The sequence below is a fragment of the Aplidium turbinatum genome, chromosome 1 (genome assembly GCF_918807975.1).
Source record: "Aplidium turbinatum chromosome 1, kaAplTurb1.1, whole genome shotgun sequence".
In the NCBI taxonomy this organism is placed as follows: Eukaryota; Metazoa; Chordata; class Ascidiacea; order Aplousobranchia; family Polyclinidae; genus Aplidium; species Aplidium turbinatum.
The window spans coordinates 18255454-18273920 of record NC_137472.1 but is presented as its reverse complement, the minus strand read 5'-3'; the positions used below and the strand labels follow the sequence as shown (position 1 = coordinate 18273920).

The window sequence follows — 18467 nt, the reverse complement described above, 5'->3', positions numbered from 1 at the left end:
TGCACCGGCCAAGCCCTAGGGGACAGCCTTCTCCAAGCTGACGCTGAAACAGTGAGTAAACCTGTGGATGAACTTTTGCTTGCAATGCGACAACTGGCCGTTATACCTATCGCCACAAGTGTGTTACGGACAGAGTTTATGGCTATGCACCAAATGCGCAATGAAAAATTTCGCGCTTTTGCAGCTCGTGAGCGTGGAAAAGCGGATATATGTGCATTCACTACTAAATGTTCTTGCCGCCTGAAAGTCAGTTATACAGATCACATGATTCGAGACACTCTACTTAGTGGAATGACATAGTTGTTGAAAAAGTTAAGGCCTCGCTTCCTGGAGATCGTGCCTGAGTTGACACATTTTTGCAATCATGGCTGTCTGACTGAAACTGTCTAAAAATTAGGTATTTTTTTCACTTTTTGCTGACTCTTAAAAATATAAAACCATTTGTTGTCTAAAGGAAGCACTAGAAATGAGAAAAAATAAGTTTCAGTCAATCTGTTTTCTTGTTCGGTAACTTTTGCTGCGTAGGCCTATACTGTAATGATCTAAATTCTACTGTAAAATGATGTAAACGATCCTTCAAGCGAAAAATTCTACTTGCTGGCGAAACGTGTCCTCTTTTTAGGCGATGAAAATATGGTAGGCCTAGATCTAAACAGCTATTGAGCAAACTGCAACCCAACTGTTTAAAACCTGCTGAAAAAAAGTGTAACACCCAAAAAATGGCCACATTGTAAGCTCAGTGGTTATGCGGCTGGTTCGGCTCTCAAGGTGTGCGCTTGAGCAACGCATTTCAGGACTGCTCTCCACTCAGCGGCAGCGGCACCTAGTAAATCCAATCTCGGTAACCGGCAATGCGTCAAGAGCCTCTACAAGTATACGAAACTACCAAGAACAACCTATCAAGGCTTTGTCAGTCCGAGGATAAAGATTCAAAAACCAACCAACATTTGAATGAGTCAGTCCGTTTCGTTCACATGGCAATAAAATTGACTGTTCCAATTCGAAGCTGAAAATTTGACTTGCGTGGCCTATCAGCAGTATTTTTGTCACAAAGTTAATCCTATAACTTTAAACGCAAGCTAACGCTCGTCACTCTCGTTTACAGATGAATTTTGCTGAACTGTAGTGTTGCATGCAAAATGATACGCTAACAACACAGCTTTACAGTAAATAGACGCTTGTGTAATAGTAGACTTTAAGGTGTTGTGGTCGTGCCATATTTTAAACTGATTATCTTGCATATCAACCAGGTTATAACGCTCGCGTTTTGTCGCCTCTATCTTTTTCTAGACCTTTGTTATGTTTGGCATATATTGTTTTTCGTTGTGGTGGTCAGAAATGAAACATACTGAAACCGATTTTGCAATTTCATCAAATCTATTTAATTTCAATGAAACATGATACTCAATTAGTATTCATTCACTGCCAAGACACATTTTATGCTATTGTATTGAGCCCCAACTTTCAATTCAACCAGTCAATAAGCAAAAGTCAAAGCAAATTATAATTTATCCCAAGAAGTCATTTCGTTCACCGTTACGCAAACTTCTTCATCGGAAACACAATCTGAACAATGCATGACAGTCGTTAACGTAACGCCCAGTGCACTTGAGTGTCAGCATTGGGATAAACGCAAGACAATAGGAAGCCTACAAAGCTCGTGCTTGGTAAAATAAGTTTATTTTCAATCAGGTTTTGCAGCTGGGAGGAGGGAAATCACAATCTTTGTAAACTAAGCAGGGTCTTTACAGTTGAGATGTTCAACTTAAACATATGGTGCAAGCGAATTTCAGCTGCATACCCCCCTTAGCACAAACGCCTATGATTAGAACAGTGAATAATATATCAAATAAACTTAATAAACTATCACCAAACTATAACAATAGAAATTCTAGCGCAATAAAACAAGAGTAAAAGCAGAACACGCTGTTACAATTCGACTTCACAGTAGTTGTACAATTTCAAATCATATTTCAACGCTGGAAAAACTTCTATGATTTTTTTGCCCGAAACTGTTTGTCGTCTTTGAAGTTGTAATTCCGTACTTTGGGTTTAGATTTAACAATCCTTCGCTTGGGTAGAGAGGAGCGCTGTTTGGTTGGCTGATCGGTAGTTTCTTTCCTCGAAATAGGTGGAGCTTCAGAAGCTTTTGCAATACCTGAGAAACATGCGTTATCTATTAAGATCTGGACCAACTTCAATAAAATGAAACAAAATATAAGTGGTAAGAATAGTCTACCTTTTACATTTCATACAGTAGCCTATTGAGCACTTTTGTTTGCAAATGATTCAATATATCTTTGAATATACTTTTACGCTCTAGCATTAACACATTAGCCTATAGAACATGTTGAAAGATAGAAAACGAGTTTACGAAGGAAACCAGCACAACCAATGCACACGTTTTAATATGAAAATAGCTAGTAAGGGTCAACTCGGACTAAGCTTCAAAAGAGGCTTTCTCAGTCCGAAGACGAAAGTTCATACAATCATTAATCAATCAATAATTTGTCTTCAGGAAGCCGGTCAGATGTAAATGAGAGCATAGAGATTGACAACGTCTGTAGTTGATGTTGATCTACCACGTCATAATCAAGGCAAGCAACATTGCCCTTTTCACATTATTCGTCAAACGCTGAAATGAAGTAAAAAGGGCATTTTTTGCTAGACGGAATAACATAAAAAACACACACCGTTGTATCTACCTTCACTAGCTATGGATGGACTTGATGGAGCTTGTTCCAGCATCTTCCAAAGGTCTTTCATAGAGGCGTCATCCATCGATGACATCACCATCCGTCGTTCGGCTTGGCTTCGTACGGTTGATGACGTCACTGGTGCTGATCGTCAAATGACCGTTAGTGTTTGCAGCAGAAAAAGTAACCAAAGCAGCACATATACGATGCTATAAATAGTTCTTCTCTGTTCTGTTTCAATATTCTGTACTCTACTGAGTCAATACTGCAATAGAAGCTGGTGAACTAAGTACTTTATCAAAAAGATTTAAACTAAATGAAAATATGAAATGTCTATCTATATTCTTCTCAAGAATCCAAACGAATATTCTTGACTTGCATACAGCATTACACGGCTGCCATACCAAGCCGGAATCATCTCAGATTAAAATAAGTGAGATGTTACAATATGGCGCAGGTGCAGGGGTACCTGATCCATCATGCATTGTTTGGGGTCACAAATATGATTATCATCAAAATGTTAAACTCACCCAAATCGGAAGAAATGAAATTATCACCAGATGAATTGTCAAATGAAGAAGTGTCAGTTTGTGGAAGGGTGAAACGTTGGGCAAAAGCCAACTCTTGTCTGTGTGAACAAAAGTAACACCAGATTGGTTCATTCAACAAAGTATCAGGGTTGTTACAAAAAAACAAAAATTTAAAGATTTTTCAGATTCTCTTAACTTTGAGCTCACGCATTGGAATAACGTGAGATATGTTACACAAGGTCACTATTTTCTCATTTTTTGTCATTTTATTTTTTGCACTTACTTGGTCAAATCGTATTGTAATTTCTCCATTTTATCCAGTTTTCCATCCCCGCTTCCTTTACCAAAAAGGTCTTTTCCTGTAACAAAAACGCCGTATTACACAGAGATGGTGTCCGACAAATTGTTCGTAAGCAATTGTTCGTAAAATTAATTCTTTGTAAAACAATTAAATTCTTTGTTTAAAATTAAATTCTTTGTAAAATAATTCTTCCTAAAGCATTTTTTCGTGCATGCAGTTAAAATTTGATGTATACGAAGAAATGCTTTACGAAGAATTGTTTTACGGATTTCATTTTACGAAAAACAGTTTACGAACAATTGTTTTACGAACAATTGCTTTACGAACAATTGCTTTACGAACAATTGCTTACGAACAATTTGCTTATAACCCACGGAGATATAGCATAATTAAAAAAATTAACTCAAACGTTTTCGACACGTACGAGTGTCCTCATCAGGAATTACTTAAAACTGCAATGTACATAAAATGAAAATCGAAGATAAATTTGACTATTTCAACAAAGCAAACTTCTCTACCAAAGCTTTATATTATTGCAGTATCTTTAAAACAATACAAGTGGTCACTGATTTTACAATGAGGAACTAGATGCTTGGCAGACCTATATCTTTAAAAAAAAGTAAAAAATATGAATGAAGAGTTGCTATCTCAAATAGCCTAACGCTTCACTAATCGGTGAAACGTTGAGAATTAAAATAACCGACATTTTAGTAAATAATTTAAAAATTACAATTCCAAATATCAAGTTGTCCAAGTGTGCAACCAGGGAGGGTTATGATTACTTGCTTTGTCGCTCTGAATCACTATCCATACCATGTCAAATAGTTAAACAAAGTTCAATTCACATTCTTGTGAAACATGTATGTTTAACGAAATTATATTATGTAAGCTATCACAGATACAACGTCTGATACAATGCTAATCAAAAGGTATTTTAAAAGCCGACATAAACACATCCAAACCAACATTTTGTCAAATTATTAGATTACAAAATTTTGAGGTGCAGTAAGTTCTATGATTTACATTTTACAACATCATCAATCAACATTACAAATTTTTACACTCTTATTACAAAATCACTTGTTTTTCGATAAAACGAGTGTTTTTTGTGGTCAAGAATGGCAAACGCTTTCCTAAAGAAGTCAAAATATTAAAGATATGAGTTTGTTGTTTTTATTCTGATGTCAATGCTGCCCCGGTACCTGAATCGCCTTTATCCTTTTCTTTCATTTCGTTTAGTTCTGTTCTCATTTTGTTTCCAGACTCCAGGAGCATTGTCTTCTCATGGATCAAATTCTTAATTCTCTCGTTCGCCACACGGAGCTTCCGTTGAAGAACCGATGCGCTACCATCCACTGAAAACAGGATAATGATAAGCCAATATGTACCAGTTCGACAACTTGTCTCCGGTAACTCATTAAACGCATCTCCTACATTACAAGATCTGGCTGTAACCGGTTTCAGGCAGCTTGTAATTATGGTTGATGGATTCCGCTAGAATAGCAAAGTTTACTTCCTCTTTGGGAAAAAAAAGAGGACCTTGAAAATTCTCCTTAAGTGGGGCTGCAAGATGAGGGTGCAGGATGGAGCGTTATAAAAAGGAAGAAACCGCATGGTAATTGAAGTCGGCGACCCAACAAAAGAAAAAAAAGGACAAGAAATATAGATTAAATAAAATGTGATGGGACATCTAAACCATGTGGCACTTATTTGTTTGTTTGTCGTATCCAGGCTTACACCCGGTGGTTGCAGATTTAGATTAAGTGGACGGGAAGGCAAGGAAGCCAATCTTCGTGTCCACCTTCAGGCATGCCTTTAAGTGTCCTGCCACAGACACAGCCGCATGCTCGAGCGGTGTCGAACCGGCGCCCTTTCAAATTTGACAAATCAGACAAGAACTACGTTCAAATTTACACGTTTTTCCATCAAGTTAACGTCGCCGCAACATGTTGCAAAATTTTGGTCTGTTTGAAGAGCTGGTCGTTACTTGAACTACCATACCAAGTTCAGTTGTTTACATTAGATACAACGCAGTAAGACGTCAATTCAATGTAAAACGACTAAAATGGATACCAAGCTAAACACTAAGAAACTGACTCATATTTGGTCAATAATTTAACAACGAACAAGTAATCTATTCTGCCACTCACCAGCTGGTTTAGTAGGTGAACCGGCGCGGAGGTTGGCAAGATGAAGTTGCTTTTGTAAGTGCATGACTTGGTTTTGTAGGTCTTGAACTAGACTCGCCTGTTTATCAATGAAATTGAGACGAGAATTATACCCAGCCAGAAAATCCGCCTTTTCTTACGTTTATCAAACTCATTTTTGAAATTCAACTTGTGCCATTGAAAAATGGCGACCGTTCCAGGTCAGCTTCAGCTAGAGAAAATATAGGGATCGCCGGACTCCTCTATTCACAAACAAATTGTAATTAAAACATAAAGAAGTGTTGCTTTATTAACTTTATTGTTGCGTTGCAGTAAAACAAAAACGATTAAATTGTCGAGATTCGTTATCCTTAAGATTTTATTAATTCAATAACATAGTTAGAGAAAATGAACCATCGCAATTACATCAAGCGACGTCGGATGACTGCAAAAAGGTTGAGTATTTTTAAAACTTTTTACTCTACCTGAGCAGAGTTTGTCACCCAGGGGGTATCCGAGGCCACATCAATGGTCATTTGAGAAACTTTTTCGCTCAATTCCATGACGCGCATGTTGTTTTGTATCCCTCCGCGATAATATTCATCCGCCTCACAACGAGCTTCTTGAAAGCGAAGAGAAAGACTCGAAATTTCGTTCCTGAGAAAAAATGCGGTATGTTATTCCAGATGACAAAACCAATCCTTTTTCCATTGATTGTTTGTAGACGTTGAATCAATGTAAAAATAATACTCTTATTCAACTCTGAATAAATAATCCTTTTTGCTTATGAACAAGTGTGCAACTAAAGTGGAAAAGTTAATGCTTAAACCAAAAACCATTTAAAAAATACGATTCACATTTATCAACAATTCTTTGAGTCCTTCATCTTGAAATGCAATATAAACTCAACGCAGATAAGGCAAACTTGTTCTACAAGGTCGTGGTAACGTAATCCTCAAAAAGCAGAAAGGCTGCGCCATGCAGTTTATTAATTGACATAACGACAAACGAGATTACAACATGTTGATTCCGTTCACTTTAAACTGTTGGAAAATGACCACACCATGACCAAGAAGATCACAAAACGTTGATCTAGTTGACAAGTTTTCCCGAAATTTAGATCAAGAAATATTTTTCTATCGAGAAATAGTAATTATTGTTTAGCCATGTTTTAGTCTACGTACAAAAAGTATGCCAAGAGTCGATATAGAAGCACTACTGGCCAACGGTTTAATGAAAAACTCACTTTAAACGTTTTATTTCCTGGTCCGTGCGGTGTTTGGTAGCAGTAGCTTCAAGCTCTAGCTGTTGTACCTTTGTGGAAGCTGCTTTGGCTTCTTGAACTTGCTGCTGCCCGATCAACAGCTGGTGGTCGAGGTTAGCTTGCAGCTTTTGCAACTGAGCTCTGGAGTCGATTCTTTCTGATTCTAAACTTGCTGGAAGAACAAAGTTAAGATCAATTAAAATTAAAGGGTGTTCCACTGTTCCTGTTGCGAGCTCGATGAATGAAACATGAGAACAGAATATAAGTTATTTTTAACGCCCATGCCATGTAAGCAAAAACAAGTTTAAAACTGTTTCCCAGTAGTGAAATTTCATCACAACTCGCTTTTAATAACCCAACAACAATTTGTAGCCAACAAAACCAGGTCAATCAACGAACACACAAAATCAAAACCAATCAATTGGGAGAAATGAGCTATGAAATGTCTGGAAAGCAAATCAAACACTTGAAAGAATTAAAGTAGGACATTTTTAGGTGGTGACAACTCGTGTTTTGACAACTTCAGTTCATCAAAACCAGAAAGGCATTTACCTATTTTATGGTTTAAGCCTTTTATGTGTTCTTGTATCTTCGGGTGATTTAACGATATCTCAACACCGGAGTCCTTGCTCTTGGATTCAATTGGATGCTGCAAGTCGTTGCCTAACATCAATGCATGCATTTTTTTAGTATAGCAAATATACAGTTTTTAATTTTAAAATCTTTAAAAAATCATAAGAAAAAAGTAAATAAATGAAACGCAAATTATTTCTTAAAACATGATTTCACCCACAAAACTATGTAAATTTACATACGTAACTATCAACAGCAGTCTCCATCTTATAAAGTAGACAAAACGGGGAAACGCAGACTGGAAATTTGTAACACCCATTATTATATAGTATGTCTTACATCATTCATAAAGGTATTACATCAGTATTACATCATTCATAAAGGACAATATTTCCACTAATTAAGTAAACAAAATCAGTCAGGTTTGGAAACATGCATAATTTATTAATAAAGCTTTCGCCAACGTAAAGGCGGCTTCTTCAGTATCTTATTCAAATAGAAATGAAACTTACCTTTTTCTTCGGTTAGCTTCTCTTTCAGTCTTCTTTTTTCTCTTTTAAGTTCCAAGTTCTCTTTCTCCAATGATTTTGTGTAATTTTCAGAGTTTTCGTTTTTTCCGCCAGGGATCTATAAAACGTGAACCCTGTAACTTGTTTGTCTGTCATTTTAAGTTATGGAGGTAAGCACACCGTGTGGTTTGAGTTTTCTGTTTGGTCAAAAAATAGATTGAGTTAAAAATATATATAAAAACTAAAAGGACAAACCCGATCTTTTCTTGTGTTCAGTTCCTCCATATCCTCTGTCATTTGCTTCACAACTGATTTCAACTGATTGTTTTTCTTGAGTAAGTCCTGGTCATGGTGAAGAGCATTAATGCACGTGCATTCGTGCAACATTACACTTAAAAATCATTGCGAAGAGTATACGAATTTCAACAATTTCAGAACCTAAGCTTGGCTCACTTGAATATGTACTGATGCGATATTAGCTCCAACAAATTCGTCCGGTCTGCTATCAAGAAGTAGAGCTTCAAATTCCGGAGTCAATTGGTGCTTCTGCAAAACCAAGATGGCGACGTCTCGATCTCGTGATGTCGCATTGAGGAGGACTTTTGTTTCTTTAAGTTCTTCTTTCCACTTCTTTGCTTCGGCGACAGAGTGATCACGTGACTTGGCCAAGTTATTGGCGAAATCTTCAGCCTGGTAAGAAAATATCAACATCAAAACAACAGATCACACGTTTATACAATGTTTATCTTCTCCATCAGCTTCAGTCTAAATAACTAAGAATTGGTTGTCCACCGCGGTAGCGGAGTTGGTAGAGCGCTCCACTTTGTGAACGAACAAGCGGCAAAATCATGAAACTACGTTTTAACTGTCGAAGTTTACGCTTGAGCAAAGCGAACCAAAAAATGTTTCCCATTCACCGGCACCCAGTGAATAAAGAAATTTACAAGCAACAACCCAGACAGCAAATCAGTCTCATTCATCGGCACCCAGAGTAATTTACAAGTAGCAATTCAGACATCAAATCAGTCTCATTCATCGGCAGTCGGCACCCAGAGTAATTTACAAGCAGCAACCCAGACAGCAAATCAGTCTCATTCATCGGCACCCAGAGTAATTTACAAGCAGCAACCCAGACAGTAAATCAGTCTCATTCATCGGCACCCAGAGTAATTTACAAGCAGCAACCCAGACAGCAAATCAGTCTCATTTTTAACATTCATTCAACGTCTGAAAACGACCAGGTTTGCTGTTTGAGAACATTTTAACAACAAGCGGAAATTTTAATCAATCAATCTCGGTGACTGAGCCTGCGTCAGTGGTTCAAAGCTTCTGCAACTACGTAAAGTTGTCAGAATTAGCACAATCAATTAGTGACCAAATACCTATAAAAATTAAACTAACAAAAATCACTCATTTCGCAAAATCAAATAGAGAATTCAAGAAATGATTTGAATTAGAACTAAATAAACCAAAACAATGAATAGCCACATCAAATAAACAACAGTTTAAGAACCCTCATTGATGTTATAGTCTGAAAGCTGGTCGTATTAGAAACGAAAGTTGTAAGTTAATATAAATACCCATAGACGCCAACTTTTATTTTTGCACGGGGTGGCGGATAGCACAATATGGCAACCTAAAAACTTTCAAACTGCATGTTTTTGTTTGATTTTTACTAAGCGTGTTTCGTAGATGCAATTTTTTTTTCACACCTGATTTGTAGCTTGATAATTTACAAAGCAACTTTAAAACAAAGCACAGGAGGTATGTCGCGAATTTTATTGTTACGTTGCTGCTCTGACACTTAACATTTGGCAAAAATATTTTTGCGAACAGCAGCTCTGTCAACCCAACTGTCAACTGGTCAAGTTGTAACCGTGAAGCTTCAGCTTGATAAACATTTAAAATTAGAACGTGGTTCAATCGCTGTTGCGTCATGGTAGATCGCAAGCAGGTTTTTATGCGCCTGAATGCACTAAAGACTAAACGATCGCTCCACCTCGCAGGTGGTGGAAAGCAACGATAATCTTCCATCTCCCTGATCGTGCTAACGCCTTTTGGCAGTGGCACACTTTCGTTTCGTTCAGGCGTTTGGTCACTTTCATGCTGGCTAAAATCCTGACTAGACGCAACAAAAAAAGACTCAATGGAGGGCTGCAATTTTGAACGCTTTTTCGGTGGCATCTTTAAGCTGAATAAAACTAGAATGTCAGTGAAAACTTTTAATGGACGACTTTTCGTAATTTTTTCTATGATGTAACAAGCAACTCCTATGTCAGACCAATAAATTCCCGCCTCACAGTTTGTCACGCATTGACACGCAATATTACTGCATGAAGTAGATAACAAAGTAGAAATTAAAACATGAAGTAGATGACAGCACACTCCAACTGAAATCGGAAAATAATTCAAAATGCAAAATCTTGAGTAATTGAAAAAGGTTGCTTTTATTATTGGGAATAGGCAGGGGGTGTAGCTTTCCTCGAATAGAATCATGTAATTTACGTGTAAATTTGCAGAACGTTAAAACTGCTACTTTACTAAGTGCACTTTTTAAATAAAACTCAAAAAGTTTCAAACATTGCATTTTTTTTAATGAAATTTAAAAATAGATATTCATTTAGGGGCCTAGGGGTGGAGCTATCAATCATCGAGATAATTTCATTTCCAAGTATTTTATAGCTGTCATAATTTATAGCGATATTATGAGCAGTTTAAAATTTTTCAAAAAAGATTTTTGAGGAAGGCAATGGAAAGATCGTATTTTATTGATTAATAAATCCCATTGTAAACCTAACAAATGTAACAATGACTTATGACAAGTAACAAATAAACGATCGCAACAACAACAAGGAAAAAACTCGTAGCCACGTGTTGCGTAATCTTCACGTAGCTTGCTTGATGTTACGCGAGTATCATGCTTGTGACAAAAACAATCATTTTCTTCGCCATACTGTATTGGTTCACCTCTGGCTTTACGTTGACTTGAAGCGAAAACCAATGATCAAAAAAAGGTTTAAACGTCTGTTCAAATTACATTTATTTGCAGTAAGTAATGTAATCTAAACGGGGTGGCTGCCACTCCGCCACAGCGGTTATGGGGTGGCGTGGCCACCTCGTAACCCCGTAAGTCGGCGCCAGTGTGAATACCAAACCAAACAACATTAACCAAACTTAGGACAATGTTGAATTTACATCAATCAAAGTAATATATACAAGAAATGTCATACAATATAATAACTATAACATTATTTTTCATACCTTTACAAAAGCTGATGATTCTGCGTCTTCACATTTCCGCTTCAAATCTAATTTCATCTGCAACTTGCTTTGCTTCACTGCTTCCTCACGTTGGACCAAATTAGATATCTCCCTCTTGTGCCTAAAGTAAAATTTATTTGACAGCACGTTGATGAATTAAAGGTATTTTTTATGATTACCATAAGTTTTTTTGCGAAGAATGTTCAATGTAGACTGGTTGCTGTCTATTGGTGCCAACACAGGAAAGAAAAAGGGTAATTCAGTAATGTCGAAGAACTTGAAAAGGTAAGCAAGTATTTCCAAGGTTAAAACGTCTACAGCCAACGAGGACCGTTTAGACAAAGAAATTTGGTAGGTACTTAAACATAAAAGTTTTTTAAAACCGATGAAACATCGAACCAATCAGAAGTTACTTGAACAGAATTTCAAGGAATCAGAAGTAGCAGGGAAAAAAACAAACATTTCTGATATAAACTAAACTGAGTCAACGTTTCGCCGTCCACATCTTGGTGTAGATGATTAAGGCAGTGATAGTCATTTCGATGCCGTGTGCTCGATTCCCACCCAAACCATAACTCCTTTTTTTTCTTCTGTAATTGCTAAACAAAGTTCAAAGTAGGGTCTCTGGCTGAATGCTAGAAGGGTCACACAATTGGACGGTAGTCACTTAAACATATGTTCTGATGGGCTGGCGATGTCATCGCCCGATCTTACGAGAAATTGTCCTGTCAAAGTGGCTACCAATAACATTGGAATTATCACACTTACTGAACTGAAAACTATATATAGACAAAAGCAAACGTAAAATGCAATGTAATCCAAATTGAAATGCACAGTTGTGCACCAAACAATTACATTGGCTGCGTGTTTCCGCCGCAAGATAGCAAAACCACTCTATTGCTCTTCGTGCAGTTCTTTTCATTGAAGTAGGATTTACAATAAATAAAAAAAAACAAAAAAAACAGATAAGTCAATTTTCTATTGATCTGCATTTGCAACATTTCTATAAGACTTTTTGGAGAGCAAATGTGCTTGGCGTTAACTGAAGAAGTGTCAGCGGCTCAGCACTATACAGGATTAAATTTTAGTATTTTACAAAAAAGAAAAATGTATGCAAGTTGACACGATTTCGGAATGAAATGGAATTGCCCAACGACCTCATCTTAGAAAATAGTATAACCATTGTACAGAGTTGACTCCCAGCTAGTAGTTTGTAATAACTTTCATACCGGAATAATTATAAATTGTTCCTCACTTTTCAATATTGTCTTTTAGCCGAATATTTTCTGCTTTCAAAACATCTTCCCGCTTCCTCATCATCATGATCTCAGCATCCCTGGCCACCACGCTCTTGCTCTTCTCCACCATCGCCAGCTCTAACCTGGAAGTCAAAGATAACATATGAACTGGAGCTATTAAAAAGTAAAAAAATCCGCTGTTGTTCTTTGGCCAGACAGCGGCTTATGCAGTATGTGAAACAATATGGGAATAGCATATTGGTGATAGACCATTGCGTGTTCCTGTGTTGCCAATTTTTGGCAAACGCAAGTCGTAAACCCCAAATTTCTCAGTCTTATAGAATCGTCTATTCACCGAGCATGTAGTACTGGGCCACTTGTACTATTTTTCCACTGCGACGGCAATTGATTTACACCGTTTCGTTTAAGTCTTAATCACGCAATCGTTTTGTGAATGTGATCATTGCTTAGACAAGAGAGTAAAGTAATTCTTGTACCTGGTCAGTGGTCAACCATAGGGCAATACTGTTAACAGCGCCCTTCAGCAATAATTCTGCTTTTTGGAGGTCACCGCCAATAAACGTGTTTCTTACTTTTGATTCAATTTGTCAATTTCACTCTTAAGCTCTTCAATCTCCTCATTGAGTTTTGACTTAGTCTCATTGTGGTCCCAGATCGCCCGCTTGGTTTCCAGTTTCGAGAGATCAAGCTGGCTGTTGAGTTTTCTGAAAATATAAGCTTGCTATCTAGTTTCCAAATAAAAATCAAAGCAATATCGTGCGATCTGGACGTCTATGATGATCAGGCAAAGCCACGAACGAGACTGACCATCACTGGGATAGCTTCGCAGCTCGACTAAACTTCCACCTCCAAGTCGGTGAAACCATAAATATCTAATCTATTTTTGTTAGATTATCTTTATCGTGAAACCAGAATATCAACAAGAACAGTAAGATCAATTACATAATGTCATCTTCCGAAATTTAAGATTTTCGAACAAAGCTTTTTCATACATTGATGAAAGAAACCAATCTGTAAAACCCTTGCATTGGACCCTCGTATCACCATGACAACCAATACAGAACTAACCCATTGGAGAGTTCTTGCAAACAGCATACAAGAATTTATATGAAAAGAGTCTAGTATAGAAAAAAAACTGCTCCTTGTAATATCTGGTGCATCTTTTTTTAACATTTCTATTGTTTAAAATACTAAGCATAATCACCTGACTTCATCATCAAAGGCCTTTTCCCTATCAAGACCACTCTGTTTAGCAGCGATAAGATTGGCCTGCTTGCCCCGTATGTCCTTGTCTAAATGCTTTCTTCGTTCTTCAAAATCTTGTTCAATTTTTCTGGATAATGTTTGTAAATGCCCCACCTATAAATTAATGTCATTCAGTAATCACAGACAATCAGACATCATAATATAGAACGTTCCGTAGAAGCGGAACACGTTCGATAGCTTTCTTTGCGTTCGTTGTTCTTGGAGTAAATTTGTTACCAAAGTTCTAAAAGGCATTGGAGTATTAGTAAAATACAATTATAGATTAATTTCTTGCGTTCTTCCGCTGACTGCAGACTAGACTATCACAAGATGTTGAAATAACTAGCTTTTTATTTCCGACGTTTCATGTTAAAAACGGAAAACAGCACAAGAGATTTTAGCTGTACTTTACAAAATTTATATATATATATATAAAAAGAATAATAAAGCACAAACACCAAAAATAATCTTTTCAAGGTAGCCGCATTAAAAAGAATATGGATCATGACATATTGTTTCTTTTCATATTTGTTATTGTTTCGGTTCAATCTGGTGCGTTACAATGATGAAACATTCTGGACCTTCATCTAGCATCTTCATCAACCGCTGGAAACATTGCATAGTGTATTGTAATAATTTACTATTTAAGCATCAAATTATGTAGCTATATATTTAGCTTCTTACAAAGCTAAGTGCTAATTAAAAGCTTCGTTGTGGTTAGGCCTATGTTATTATAATTAAAAGCGCTATAAATGGTGCTAAGCAGTTCTTCATAAAAATGTGTAACAATTTGTCATATTGTAACTTGCAGTGACAAAACGTATGTTTTAATGCTTTTAGACTTTTAAAGTTTGGCATTACCTGTGATTCCAGTTCAAGAATCCTTGCATTCTTCATTGAAGACATGTCATTCAAATCCCACTCTGTCTTCTGCAGTTTGCTTCGAATCTCTTCCACTTGTTTGGCAGAGTTTTCAGCAGCTTCTTTTTGTTCTTTTCCTTTTGCTTGACAAAGCTCAATTTCTTTGCGAAGGAGTTTGTTCTATAAAAAAAGTATATATAGAAAACTTTTGACTTGAAAAGTAAAAAGAAGTAATATTGAAGTCACAAAAAAGTTTATCAGTAACAAAAATCACATCTTTTTGCTTACTGTTGCAGTCAATCCTTTAACTGATGGATAAAGATTTAAAAAAGTGGAGAAAAGGCAAGAAAGTTATTCTTTGTGTCTAATCCCAACAAGCATCTCACTAAAATGTCTAAAACAACACATAAGCCTGCTCTCAAAGGGCGCCGAGCTGAATACCTCTCAAGCATTGATCATATGATCAAATACTCTCTCAGCAAGATAAAGATATACGGTACTAGCTGTTTGTTATGTACACTAAAATTATAATACGGCATAACCTTCATTTCCAAAACAGTACAGTCGTTTCGATTCTTCGCTTCTTTCTCCATCTGCTGATTTTCTTTTTCTTTCATCAAGCTTTCAAGCTCGGCAACAAATTCGGCTTTCTGACTTTCAAGCTCGCATTCCAACCCAGTGAGCTTGTGCTCGTATTGGTGTTTGGCTTTGCGCAGTTCGTTCGACAGTTCATCCACTTCTTTATTCTGATTTACAGCAACACAAAATATGCGGTTTCAAATACAACCAGAACATCCATTTAATGAATAGAGCGTTTGAATTAATCTGGGCTTGATGTAGCGAGGAGTCAGACTTATAATCTCATAAAAACGACCTGAATTTTGAACAATTTCGCTTTTGCTAAGTAATTGCAATGGAGAATGGATTTAAAATTATGGTGGAGTCATTTCGACCCTTGTATGATTGTTCTGAAGCTTTTTGTATGAAAAAACGCATAAGTCAAAGTATAGGCTATCTGCATAATTAGCACAGTGCAACAAAAAGCATGTAAAATTGAATATTACTGCATTGCACAAAGTATATACGCTACATGTCTCAAACCATTCCAAGATAAGACCAACTAAAATAAAATAATCACAGTATCGATACCATTTTGCAAATACTGTGAAGTAAAAATATTTCTGTTTAATGTAATAAAAAGACATTAGGGTCAATAAAAACATTATTATGTAGATCTGAGTGAAAAAACTAAATTATATATGCATAATGATTCACTGTGGATGAAAATTCAATTAAGTTCTGAGTCTGAGGAAATTTAAAACAACCTTAGAAGTTCGAATGATTTCAAGCTCAGTTTGCCTGTCAATCAATTGCTGCTTGTAATGAATCTCCATTTCATCGTGAATTTGCTTTTCCAAACACAACGCTTCATTTATGTTGTCGGCTTTTATACGAAGGTCACTAATCTCACACAGAAGTTTGCTTTCATTGATCTGCACAAGAGAAAACAAACTGTCAGTCTTAAAACCCAACAGCCTTTTTGGTTGTGAATAACAGTAGGCTTCTGCTATTAGGTTTTTGCTGTTCAGCAATTCATTGCCACCACCAAGCTTTTAGTATTTGTCACATCTCTGTATACTGTTTCTCATCTACGTTTTATACGTTGCAGTTACTATTCCTAAAACACATTACTTTCTACGGCCATGATATGATTATAAGAAGACACAGGTGTTAAGTGACATTTAGCAACTGTATCAAAGTGTAAAGTGTTTAACCTACCCTCATAGGTTATGCAACAATATGCTTAAGACTGACAGTTAAATAGTTTTAAATAGCTCAAAAACTAGAACACATTAAGAAAAATTGGATGCCATTCTGGAGATTAGCACCCCAAATTTACCACAGATACACCCTTAAACCTCGATCCCTACAAATTCGTTTAAAATAGAGCTGTGTTTTTATTTGCAGTAATGTTTTGTTTGCTTTTAATATTATACACTTTTAGAACTTGTTTGAATTATATGCTCAAACATCCATGGCAATGAAAAATTGTTCTAGGTGCAGAAGATAACTTTATCTTCCGACTCATGTAGACAGGTCCATCAAAAAACAAAAGATTATTACAGTACTAAAGGATAAGTTGACTAAATGAGACTTTTAATATTACGTTTTCAACTTTATGTCACAAGCAAATGAGCAAACTTTTTAAAATCTTACTTTTAATCTTTTGTGATCTTCATCACTACTTTTAAGTTCCTTGTCTCTTTCTTGTAAAAGCTGAAAGTGTAAAAAGTGTTCTTTACTTTGTTAGGGTTAGAAACTAAGTGAGAAAAATTTTAAACATACTTTTTTACACAATTGCAGAACAAAACCTTTTCAACAATAGCTGTTCTAACACATGAAAACATTAAGATTACTATGCTGTCACAAATAACATAGAAGTTAGCACATTTTGTTTCATGATCATTTAGAAATAATAATTTTTTCACACAGTTTGATGCAAAAATCGTTCAAATTGTTCAGTGTAAATGTTCAAAAAGATATTTTCAAGTGCAATATCTTGTTTTAATGATGAAGACAGCAAGCTACCTTGCCAAAAGCAATAATAAAACTGCGCATGGTAAAGTTTACTTTCATAACTTCCCTTCATTCCGTTGAGAGTTCAATACAATATGCCATCGTTTGTGGTCACTTTTTACACCATTTTTATAGTTTTATTTTGTACAGTTTTCAATGAACTTGATGTTCACATCATTTTTGATTTGTACATATTCGTTTCTTGCTCTATTTATTGTTATTATAATATCATGCCATAAGATAAAATACAGATTGAGGGTATGTACTAGCTCACAACAAAAATGTGTTGTGCTAAAATTGAATTGCAATACAAAAACCAATAGGCCAACAATATTATTTTTACATCTACACCAACAAAGTTGCAAATTAGCATTTGAAAATGTACCTTTAAGTTATATTTAAAATCATCTTTGAGTTGGGCAAACTTGTTGCAAAGATTGTCGTGGAGTTTTGACTTGAATGCAAAAGCTTCTTGTAGTTTTTTTATCTGCAAAGTAGCCACAGAATGCCACTCTTTTTCTTTTTCAGATGCAATATTTTCAATTTCTAGCAAAGTTAATTCATTAACTTGCATTTTGTGTGACAAATTGTACAATGTCTTTATCTGCAATAAAAGTAATGTATGCTAGAAATGTAAAAAATGCAGTAAATTCGTTGTTACAAGCTAGTGATTAGACCAAAAAATATCATCACTCTGGTTGGCAATTAACTAACAAGATTATCAAAGTATCTTTGGCTAGATATCTTTCCTGAAGACATGAAAGCAACCATGAATTGCAATACACATAGAAGTCCATGTCAAGACCCACAGCAGCAATATCAAACATGTAGGTTCAATGGTGAGCAGGCCGCAGGGGGGATTAAACCATGGATTGATTATTTGATTATTCTATAGCACAACAGTGTTAAAATTGCTTTTACAATATATATATCAACATTGTAAATTGCTTTTACAATGCTATTCAAAATATACCAAATACTTTATTCTACTTCATTAAATTACTGAAACATTTCTTTAAAATGAAGAGCATAGCCTAAGTAATAACCCTCTTGTGTAATTAATGTGTATGCTACTGTGTAAGTCAATGTTTAACAATCCTATCTTTAAAGTACAGGTAGAATTCAGCTATAATAACATTTTTTCAAAGGTCCCTTAAAGTGTCACAATAGGCGACTTCTGCTGTACTATATCAATACGGGGTCCAATCAATCCATGTGCGGATTTATGACTTTTGACGTAATTG

General features: G+C 36.0%; 1 protein-coding gene across 1 annotated transcript; it reads right to left on the bottom strand.

Moving 5' to 3' along the window:
- Positions 1-1431: 1431 nt before the first annotated feature.
- LOC145775152 (coiled-coil domain-containing protein 57-like) lies at positions 1432-17797 on the bottom strand. Its single transcript, XM_082586385.1, has 21 exons — positions 17609-17797; positions 16864-16923; positions 15972-16139; positions 15189-15392; positions 14647-14826; positions 13745-13899; positions 13113-13244; positions 12537-12662; positions 11282-11402; positions 8474-8710; positions 8276-8362; positions 8024-8138; positions 7491-7601; positions 6921-7110; positions 6160-6331; positions 5678-5774; positions 4730-4882; positions 3510-3585; positions 3227-3324; positions 2706-2840; positions 1432-2158 (listed from the first exon to the last, which is right to left on the bottom strand). Exons 1-21 carry the CDS (start codon positions 17795-17797, stop codon positions 1992-1994), a joined length of 2973 nt encoding a protein of 990 aa, XP_082442511.1. The 3' UTR covers positions 1432-1991.
- Positions 17798-18467: the final 670 nt, after the last annotated feature.

Excerpts from the sequence above, each read along its gene's own strand:
- LOC145775152 (XM_082586385.1), bottom strand. The coding sequence starts at position 17,797 with ATGCAAGTTAATGAATTAACTTTGCTAGAAATTGAAAATATTGCATCT. Across the intron at positions 14,827-15,188 it reads GTACTGTTTTGGAAATGAAG|AACAAACTCCTTCGCAAAGA; the intron begins GTTATGCCGTAT and ends CTTTTTTTATAG. Across the intron at positions 13,245-13,744 it reads GCCTTTGATGATGAAGTCAG|AAAACTCAACAGCCAGCTTG; the intron begins GTGATTATGCTT and ends TTATATTTTCAG.